Source organism: Morone saxatilis, unplaced genomic scaffold (assembly GCF_004916995.1).
Source record: "Morone saxatilis isolate NCDOM2014 unplaced genomic scaffold, NCSU_SB_2.0 Contig5, whole genome shotgun sequence".
In the NCBI taxonomy this organism is placed as follows: domain Eukaryota; kingdom Metazoa; phylum Chordata; class Actinopteri; family Moronidae; genus Morone; species Morone saxatilis.
The window spans coordinates 13878940-13888764 of NW_023340095.1; the positions used below are offsets into that span (position 1 = coordinate 13878940).

General features: G+C 41.6%; 1 protein-coding gene across 6 annotated transcripts; it reads right to left on the reverse strand.

Annotated features, from left to right (window-relative positions):
- Window positions 1–1189: 1189 nt before the first annotated feature.
- sp3a (sp3a transcription factor) lies at window positions 1190–9486 on the reverse strand. 6 transcript variants are annotated; one of them, XM_035676105.1, is made up of 7 exons: window positions 9319–9486; window positions 8874–8983; window positions 8401–8487; window positions 5906–7145; window positions 4977–5163; window positions 4266–4462; window positions 1190–3168 (listed from the first exon to the last, which is right to left on the reverse strand). In XM_035676105.1, exons 1-7 carry the CDS (start codon window positions 9323–9325, stop codon window positions 2876–2878), a joined length of 2121 nt encoding a protein of 706 aa, XP_035531998.1. In that variant the 5' UTR covers window positions 9326–9486; the 3' UTR covers window positions 1190–2875. The 6 variants fall into 6 exon arrangements, with proteins under 6 accessions (XP_035531998.1, XP_035531997.1, XP_035531999.1 ...); XM_035676104.1 differs by having other exon boundaries at window positions 8401–8496; XM_035676106.1 differs by lacking the exon at window positions 9319–9486 and adding an exon at window positions 9061–9303 and having other exon boundaries at window positions 8401–8496.
- Between the last annotated feature and the right edge of the window lie 339 nt (window positions 9487–9825).

A 9825-nucleotide genomic window follows, 5' to 3' on the forward strand; every position in this document is an offset into this window, starting at 1 on the left:
AAACCACGAATCTCTACTCAGATTGTCCCAGAGGTCTGTGTATCATAGATTTCATTCCTGCAGGGGAGCAAAGATTATTACAATATTCAGATTACCGAGCAGGGGAAATTAATTGGACTAATTAACATACAAGTAAATGATGATACCGTTAACACATTTCATTAACTCAAACTGTCATTCTATGTTCCTGGTGCACTTGGTATTGCATTACAATGAATTGGATTCATTAAATTATGCAAATGAAAGGAACGACAAAAAGGACTCGTCCTTTTTAACGTTATAGACCACATTCTCCGAGTCATTTTCAGCAAATTGACTAAGACTCAAAAAGCATGTGCTTTTCACTCTGATTTACCAGATAAAGCTTTTCATAGACTACCGTTTTAATTATGTTCACAGGCACTAAAACCAGGTAGGCCATAATACATTTTTAACTCCCTTATGCCGTTGTCCTGAGCCTAATATGTAAGAAAAAATAGCAACAGTACCTAATTAGTAAAATGTCCCATTTAGTGTAAGAGATATAGTGATGCAGCGTGTGTGGGCTGCTAATATCAGGTTAATGTGTCAAAATATTAAGAAATGATCATTAATTCTGGCAAAAGCAGTGGAGACAGGAAACTGTGTGCACACCTAACAGCTAGAAACAAGACAGATTTAAAATGTTTTCCTGATAATTCACTCAAATATAGCTGAGTCCAGGTCATACAAATAGAAGCCGTTACCACTCGTGTCTCTGTAGGGTTTGATCAAAGTCATGAGACAATAGTTTGTTCTCCAGCAGCAGAATATGTTCCTGACATTTCTGTGTGACATTAACTTGTGGTTAATTGAGGGTCCACACCTCCTGTTGGCCTCAGTGACTTGTGCCTTCATCTTAGCAGCGCTACATGGGGAAGGTCAAGGGGTCAAACATACCTCTTGTCCTGCTCCCTTGGCTGTAGTGACATCTACTGGACTAGTAACCCAGAGTGTAAGCCGAAGGGGGAGAATGAACCTCCTGGCTGGATGTCAAGTCTTTGAAAAGACACAAAACAAAAGGTTTCATGTGAAAGGAAAAAATTCTAACTTGTGTCATTTTAGTATCAAATATCACACTGCCCTCAGAAAGCAGACATTGTAAAATATTGATACATTAACGCAATAAAATAAAATAAAATAAAATAAAGCAAAAAGGAAAGGAAATTCATGTGTAACAGAAAGGTTTATATTGATGTTATATTGACATATTTATACAGAAGATTTTGAAGTTAGAATAAACCTTCAGTGTTTAGTACACAATATAAAGATGCTCTTCGAATGTTTCAGTAGCACCTTGCTATCTGACTCAGAGGGTAAGTATAATCAAATCAAATATGCCACCATAATTCACTGTTCAGTGCGTATGTGTATTCAATTTAACAATTCAACATTTGGAGTTCAAAGATAAAATAAAAAACACATAATAACATGGAACAGGGAAATGCAACATACAGTGAAAGAAAAAGTGTCAACACAAAGACAGAAACATTGTACATTTACTGACAATGAATATAAAGGACAGTTTCTTGGGAAGTATACAAAACATTTTTTTCATACAAAAGGATTAACAACAAGATGAAAGTGATGAGAACAGTGCTGTTAAAAAGAGTACCGCTTTCAGTAATACACTGATTTTTTTATTTTTTTTTCAACTGTGTGATAGGACTGATGGAGGTCAACAATTCTGCAAAGCTGTTTCTATAACATGAACAGGGGTCGTCCTTATCGTAAAAAAACAAAACAAAACAAAACAAAATAAAAAAAAGAAATGGTAGGATTCAACCAGCATAGGTAACATGGTGACAGCTTAATTCACCTCAGCTTTTGGTCCATCAAATAACATTTCTTCACAACACCCCACCATGGCCCGAGAAGCTACAGGGGTGATTTACTCTACTTATATCACACAGTCACAAGTCACCCTGAGTTTGTAGTCAAATTTGGCAATTACCTCCAAAAAAATGGCTTTTTTCTTCATATCACAATGCATGTTTTTTGTTTTGAAGTCCTCCAAAAAGGGTTTTACAAAAACACATCTGAATTACATATAATGAAGCCATTTGAAATATTTGGGACTTCTAATATCACAAATGCTTTTCCTATGTAAAGCCCAATATAAATAGCTGTTCAGTCAAAATATTTAATAAGCAAATAATGTGTATCATATCAACAGTATATGTTAGAGGATTTACAATACAAAATTTTGATTGTTTTGATTTTTCACCTGCAAAATGTAGTAGGTGTGAGCAAAGATTAAAAAAAAAAAAACGGAGGAAGGAGGGCTTCCTAAGTTCAAGCAGACCGACTGCAACAGAGAGAGACAAAAAGATGCATAATATTTAAAAACAAAAAATGAGTAAATTCGCAAGGACGTAAGCAATAACATTACTTCAGCTGGATAAAATTAGCTCTGTTGTGAGATTTAGTCTTTCGCTCAAAGGAATACGGAACAAACCTTGCTTACCAGAGACATCATAAGAATATACCATCAAAGAAAAGGCGAGGAGAAAATTGCTCAACTTACCAATAATTTTTTGTGAAAAACACAACATAACAAAAAATAAGTAGATTCAAAGCAAATGGCATCCTACCTTTCCAACGACATAATATTGTACAAAATAAGGCATTTCCTTGTGTGTTTACTGCAATGTCTTTTTCCATCATTATCTTCTTTTAGTCTCCACAACTAGTTTTTCCTCAGTAAAAACTGAGTACTCACATGGATTGACTATTTCCGTGTTAAAATATATATATATATATTTATAATTTTAGCTTTCTTCAAAACTTGAATAAAAATGCAGGTAGGAGTATACAGTATGAGAGAGGTTGTAGAAGTTCATAAACGGAGTGTAAATCACTCCATGACTTCGCTGGCCGCTACCGTGGTGACAAGCTGGAGAGGGATCTCTGCGTTGGCCAGGATGTCCTGGGCGTTGCTGGAACCCTGCTGGATGTTGGTGAGGATGAGGGTGGTCCCGCCTGCCGTGGTGATGATACTGTCTGAGGACCCCGCGGATTCCATCGAGGCCACCACAGCGCCGCCAGAGTTCACACCTTTTTTGTTCTGATGAGTTTTAATGTGCTTCGCCAGGTGGTCGCTCCGCATGAAGCGCTTGGAACATTCTGGGCAGACAAACTTCTTCTCTCCTGCCAGAGAGAAAATATAGTTTGATAGATAAAGAGTTTGATGCGGAATACATTTGGAGAGGGTCTAGCATGCCTTCTACCTGCGGGTATAGTTTCATGGGTGAGGAGATGAGTTTAAGAGAGTGGCACGTAAGCTCAGTTGACTTGTCTGATGAATAAAGTTGAAGGAAATGTAAGATGCAACATAAAATAATAACCCGCAGGACTGACACCTTAGTCTAAATTGAAGCCAAAATTCTTATTAGATATATTTTTATTGTGTACTGCTGAATGCTGAATGACACAGGGCCAACTTTAATCACTCAATTAATAATGCCAACCTGTCACTGACAAAAAAACGACAAATAGATACTTTACAATTTTCTCCAATTAGAAACATCAAATTATTGAATATCCATTTGCAAAGTTCAGTGTGAACGCTAACCGTTAATATCTGAGCTCGAAGCTGACAGCGTAATGAAATGCTACTTTAGCCCACACTGTCAGAGGCCTCACTCAGCCCATGATACAGCCAGGGTTTATAAATTCAACAAGAGTACGACAAGTGGTCATATCTCTTTCAAAAGGTCTACCCTGACAGTAAATGTCATCAGATACTGTATATCATTATGTTGTGCTGGCATATTTGACTGGATTTCTCGCAGAGGACTACTTCATGCATTCTTCTGTACTTCATGATGACAACTGCATTTAAATCTTCTATAAAATTAAAAACAGATTAGGTGAGCTGATACAAGGGAGTTCAGATTCAAAGGAGAATCATGGGATACAAATAATGTAGCTCACAAGAGATGCTGGCTTTTGCACAGTTTTGTTATGTAATCTGATGTTAACAGATCCTGCAAGTTAGACTAAAGGGGAAACTGTTTAAACTCCATTCTGAACTGGAAAATTACCACCAAGTTGGTGGAATCTGGATGTGTTTATCACACTGGTCCTCAGTTCCTAACCTGACATTTTACATGTGAATCCAGAGAAGTGCAAACGCTGTCATTTCTTATGTGACTCACGCTTTGCAGGGCACAAATTAACACATTTTACTGATTTTACTGATGTTTTCCTGATGTGCAAACATTGAGGGAGCAAAAAAAGGGCACCTGTGTGTGTTCTCCTGTGTCTCTGCAGCTCGTCGCTGCGTGTGAACCTCTTCCCACAGAACATCCAGCTGCAAACAAAAGGTCGCTCCCCTGAATGCCAGCGCAGGTGTGCTCGCAGGTGCGATGTCTTTCCATATACTTTCCCGCAGCCTGCAATGTGGCAGATGTGCTGCTTCTTCTTCCCTGTGCTGGATCCTCTGAGAAACACAGGTATGGAGAGTTAGGGCCCTGACATGTTGGTTTTTATTTACCTATGCAGAGCTGTACAGAGAGGGTCGTACAGTAAAATTCAAACACTTTTCATGCACTTTTAAGGTATCTAAACCAAAAATTGCCAGGCTCTCAAAGGATTTATCATCACATATAAACTGTTAGTATAAAAAAAAAATTACTTTACAGTATTCTTTAATAGACTGTTACCAGCAGTTCATTGTAACTTTGATTGTATTTAATTATTTAATGCTTACTAGTTCCCAGATTAAGGGATCAACAAAAGAAAACAAACAAAACAATAAGATGATGGCACTGTTTCATTTTTGTGTAGATCAAACACCAGATTATGTTGAAAATTGAGCAATCTTCAAGGGCTACATTCAAATTCAAGCATATCCCTAACCTTGAAAACCAGGCAATTAAAATTAAGCACTTTCCAAACTTTCAGGACTTTGTACGAACCCTGCAGAGAGTAAAGCACCAGTCAGGCTTACTCACCTCCCACCTGACTCTTTACAGTTGGGGCAAGTACACGCCACTCTGCGCAGCCTTTTGCCCTCCTGACCCAACTGATCCTCCTCATCCACCAGCCGGACGCGGAGGTGAGACAGATCGCTTGTGTTCAGGGTGGTGTCGGTGCTCAGCTGCCAGTCTCCAGAGTCTGGCTCTTCTTTTATCTGAATGTCTGGAATAAATGTGTATGTTGACATCAGCACAAGCTCTGCTAAACTTCCCAAAAAAGCCTGCACAGTGAGAGCTGCTTTATTATTGCGTGTGACTGACAGCATGGCAGCACATTTTACATGTAAAACTCCACATTAAGCACAGTGATAAAATAATGAGTTGATTGACAGAGAATGTATCAAATACAATTTTGATAATTAATTAAACGTACCCTGTGGACTTTTTCGCCCACATGAGTGGCTGAAAATGGATGGAAGGACTTTGCTACAATTAAAAACTTCATCAACGTTTTGATAGCTATAATTACATTAAAATTCAACACAAAAAGATACACACAATATATTCCGTTGAAACACTGAATGTAAACAAGCTACGGTTTAGAATATGCACACAGCTTCTAAAATATGAGAGCTTTTATGAGTTTCTCCAGTACGTTTGTGAAAAAGGCCTATTGACTGATTTATTGAAAAATGATTGTCAGTTACATTTGTTCAATAATCAAACAAAGTGATAACTACTACTACTTCTACTACTACTACTAATAATAATAATAATAATACTACTACTACAGGTCTAATTTTTTCCCACCCTAAAAGATGCAACCAACCTAACAGGAGAGTCATGGAGATGTCAATCACGCCCACAGAGTCCTGAGAAGAGGTCTAATTGGGCAACAAAGTGTAATGGCCTGTGTGGGTTTACCATGGGTTCGTGTATTCTGATAATAAAAAGAGCTACTGTACCTCCAGGGTTGTCTCCGTCTCCTTCATGTTGGGCCACTGAGTTGACCGTCACTGTTTGCAGGTTGGGGATCTGTCCCGTGCTGATGCTGACTGGACTGGAACCCAGCGACAGGGTCTGGACTGGAGCCAGGGTTATCTGTTGGGGTGGTGTTGTGGGCAGCTGGAGGTTCTGCAAGTTCTGCACCCCCTGCACCTGAAAGGTCTGCCACTGTATCTGTCCCGACGGCGTCACCGTCTGGGCTTGGATGATGAAGGTTCCCGGGTTGATCAGCTGCACGTTTTGCAGGCCCTGGCCGCCTGACTGGACCACCTGACCGTTGGTGGTCTGAATAGGCACCTGCTGCAGCTGGATGATGGACTGAGCTGAGGACACCTGGACGCTCTGCTCCTGATTCTGTTGGATGAAACCCTCCTGGAGCCCAGAACTCGAGTCGGCTTGCTCTGTAGCTACTGTTGACAATGAAGTGTCTTGTGTCAGCAGACCTGATTCGTTTGCTGGAATGTGTAGCTGAGAGGAAGACGTTGGCACATATATCTCAGGATTTGCATTTGAGTCATTTACTGGTAGTGTCTGTGAGAGGTGATTGTCTGTCTTTGCCAGACTCTCAGAGCCGTCCACAGGCTGACTCGCCATAATTAGCTGGCCATCAGCAGTGACCCCTGTTGCTATGGTCTGAGCACCAGACAGGCCAAGGGAGTCCAAGTCCACACTGTTAATAGGAACAAAGGTAATGTTCCCAGGCAAACCTACAGGCACATTAGTAACAACCTGACCCTGGTTGTTGAAGGTGGAGCTGCCAATAGAAACCCCCTGGATCTGCTGGACATTACCAGTCTGTGATATGAGGTTCTGGTTGTTATTAAGGATGTTTGCAGCTGACGTCACACTGAGACTCTGGCTACCATCTGGCAAGATCTGTATCTGCCCCGTGGCATCCTGAGTCAGAGTCGCTCCCTCCACGCCGGAAGTGGAGAAGCTCAGATGTCCATCTGCGGTCTGAATCTGAGGAATTACTTGGTACTGAATGTTAGGCACTGAACTGGCAGACGAGGCGTCCGTTCCCGACGTCACAAAGATCGGCTGACTCTGTAAGTTCTGGAGAGGAAGAACATACTGTCCATTTGAAGTTAATATTCCTTGACTCTGGATCTGTATCATTCCAGATTCATCCTTTGCTGATGTGGGGGTTAAAACCTCCCATTTATCAGTCCCAGTAAGCTGCGAAGATGGATCTGATGTCTGAGGAAGGAAATGATTGACATTAAATAAGTGATTAGGCATCTGCTGTTAATTCATTAGCTTAAGCAATGCAAAGCACTTAATCAGAAGTGGTTAAAACCTGCTTTCTAAAAATTAACAGGAGAAAGATTTTCTAGAGTTGGTACATAGCTCAGTATTTTGAGGGGAAAAAATGGTGCTAGCAGTTTACACATTCAGTGTCAGAAACATGGAGAGGCGGAGAGCAAAATAAGCCAAATCACGAGGAATCAAGAGCTGTAGCGCTGCAGTCAGAACTGAAGTCTGACAGTTTACTCATACATCAGACCATCATCACAGATCATCAGCGCTACACTGACAAAATAATCTTTAATGGCCATTGGCAACTTCCTGCTACACCTAACTGTGCTCGAGGGTTTTATTTATCTTCTCTGGTGGTCAGTGCTCCATCTTCAGGTGCTCTTGTTGTTTGATCCACACCAGATTTTGAATGACAGCATTTGTTCAGACAAAATGGGCTTGAGCCACTGGGCCAACACACAATGTTATACAACAGGTGCTGTACAGTTAAGAAACAAACAATATGCCCTATTTTATCATTTTTATTATCAAAATGTATGTGTGTCATAAAGTACACTTATAAACACATTTACACCCCAATAATGGAGTGAAGAATATCTTAAAATCCTGATTCAGCTAGCTCGATGTGAACAAAAACATAAACCCAGAACCAAATGTAACAACAGAAACATCTTGACCTACATTAACTCATCTTGAGTTGTTAAAGAGCTTCATTTTCCCTGATGTACTTATGGTTTATGGGTTATGTTTGCTGTTTTATCAGAGTGCATAACAAATTAAGCTTGAAGCATTATAATGAGTTGCCAGCTGTGTAAACTACATCAAATATGGAAGGTCTTTTTTTTTTTTTTTTACAGTCCTTCCAGCAGTAACTGTATTTGCACTGAATATGTCATAACCAGAGGCCTCTGGGTTCAGCACCAGTAAATGTGGTCTATTAAGGACCTGACACATGACTAGAAGGGTATGGATGCCATCACAGAGTCTATTTATGTAGTTTTCGATGGTAAAACAAAACAAAAAAACATTGCCAGTAGAGATATCCTCCTGTTTGGATGCCAAAAATGCACTGGTTATAATTCCATGAAAGCAAGAGCAACCTAAGCGTCACTCCCACCACCACTGCTGCTCCGCTGTGACTGAAGGCTTCACTTCTGCTGTAGCTGTGTCGGATCTAGCAGAGGTGCCGACTTACCACATCAGCGGCAGCACCTCTGTCCACCTCTGACGACGGTGAGCCAACCTTAGTGCAGGTGGTTGCTAGCAGGTCGAGGGGTGATGGCTGAGTGTCCTACCCACAACGGGCGAGTTTAAAAGGAAGAAAGTGGGTGGCCATTAGTCTGGGCCATAGAGAAAGTGTGACTCACTGCCAAAAGAGCAAAGTCAGAAGTTTGGAGGTGTTTCTCGTCCTGTGTTGAGCCCCCCAGGCATAACACCCAGGTGATGTTTAGGTCTGGCTGGAATTTACAGCCTGACACATCAACCCGAGATGAGGAGGCGGGATTCGTGAGCAGCCTGAGAGCAAGTGTTGCCTGAGAGGTTCAAATCAGGGTACAATACCCCCCCTTCAAGTTTGAAATACTGTGAACTTCAGTAAGCACCACTCAGGTACTGGAAACGCAGCAACGGTGTATAATGAGAGTCATAATCCCGAGAGGGGAGTCTTACCTGATTGCCCCTGCCCTCCTCTTCCTCCTGCTGCTGCTGCAGGAAGTCGCTTTGACTGCTGTCCACGTCCAAAGCTGCCATATCCTCTGATTTCATCCGCTGTTCTGGGGCTGTGAGGCAAAAAGCAAAATAGCTGAGAGTGGGGAACAAGCGAAGCTAACGTTAGCACAACAAACCTGAGTCTCACCCAGAGGGCTAACATCTGCAACACCAGTACACTGAGCGAACAACACAACCACGACCACCGACGGCTCTGGACTCCATTAGGGGAGCAGCGGTGGAGCTATAATTAGTTTAAAAGAGAGCCCCACACAAGCTAAGCTAACCTAGCCTGCGCTGATTAGCAGTGTCGCCCACTAGCAGCCCTGTTAGCCTGCTAGCGAGCTAACCTAGCCTCTGCTAGCTGTTAGCTCCCGGTGGGTGAACAGGACGACACGTTACGTACCGCTCATTGCGTGAAACGAAGAGTCCTGATGGTCACAAGCCACCGGACATGATCGGCAAAAATTAAACTGATTTTGTTTTGCTTGTAGAAATAGAAGATGAGTGTCAGGATTGTTTTTATATTTTGATTGACGGGCGGTGGGTTACACAAAGGGTGGGGCCTCCACTGTTGACTGGGAGGGTTTGCGTCACACACAGGAAATCCCGCCGTGCTCCGCGAAGCTGATTGGTTGTTCGTTTTGCACGCCGCGTTCTGATTGGTCGGGCGGGACGTCAATCATCCTTTTGTTGGATTCTTTTCCTGTTTATTATGCATTTTCAGTTTTACAGTGTTGGTGTTGATGGTAGTGAGGATTGTAGTTGCATTGTTTGCTCTCAGTTACATTGTTGGTACCAGGAAGGCGGCTGTTTGTATAACTGAGCTTGTTGCATTGTGTAAAGTACCAAGTAGAGGCCATATTGGTATATACCCAGACACATTATCTGACAATTACATGAAATTCATCTT

Bases quoted from the DNA above. Each gene is read 5' to 3' on its own strand.
- sp3a (XM_035676104.1), bottom strand. The intron at 7,146-8,400 runs GTAAGTCGGCAC...TTCCTTCCTCAG, and splicing joins GAGGTGCTGCCGCTGATGTG to ACATCAGATCCATCTTCGCA. The intron at 3,169-4,265 runs GTGCCCTTTTTT...TCTCTCTGGCAG, and splicing joins ACACAGGAGAACACACACAG to GAGAGAAGAAGTTTGTCTGC.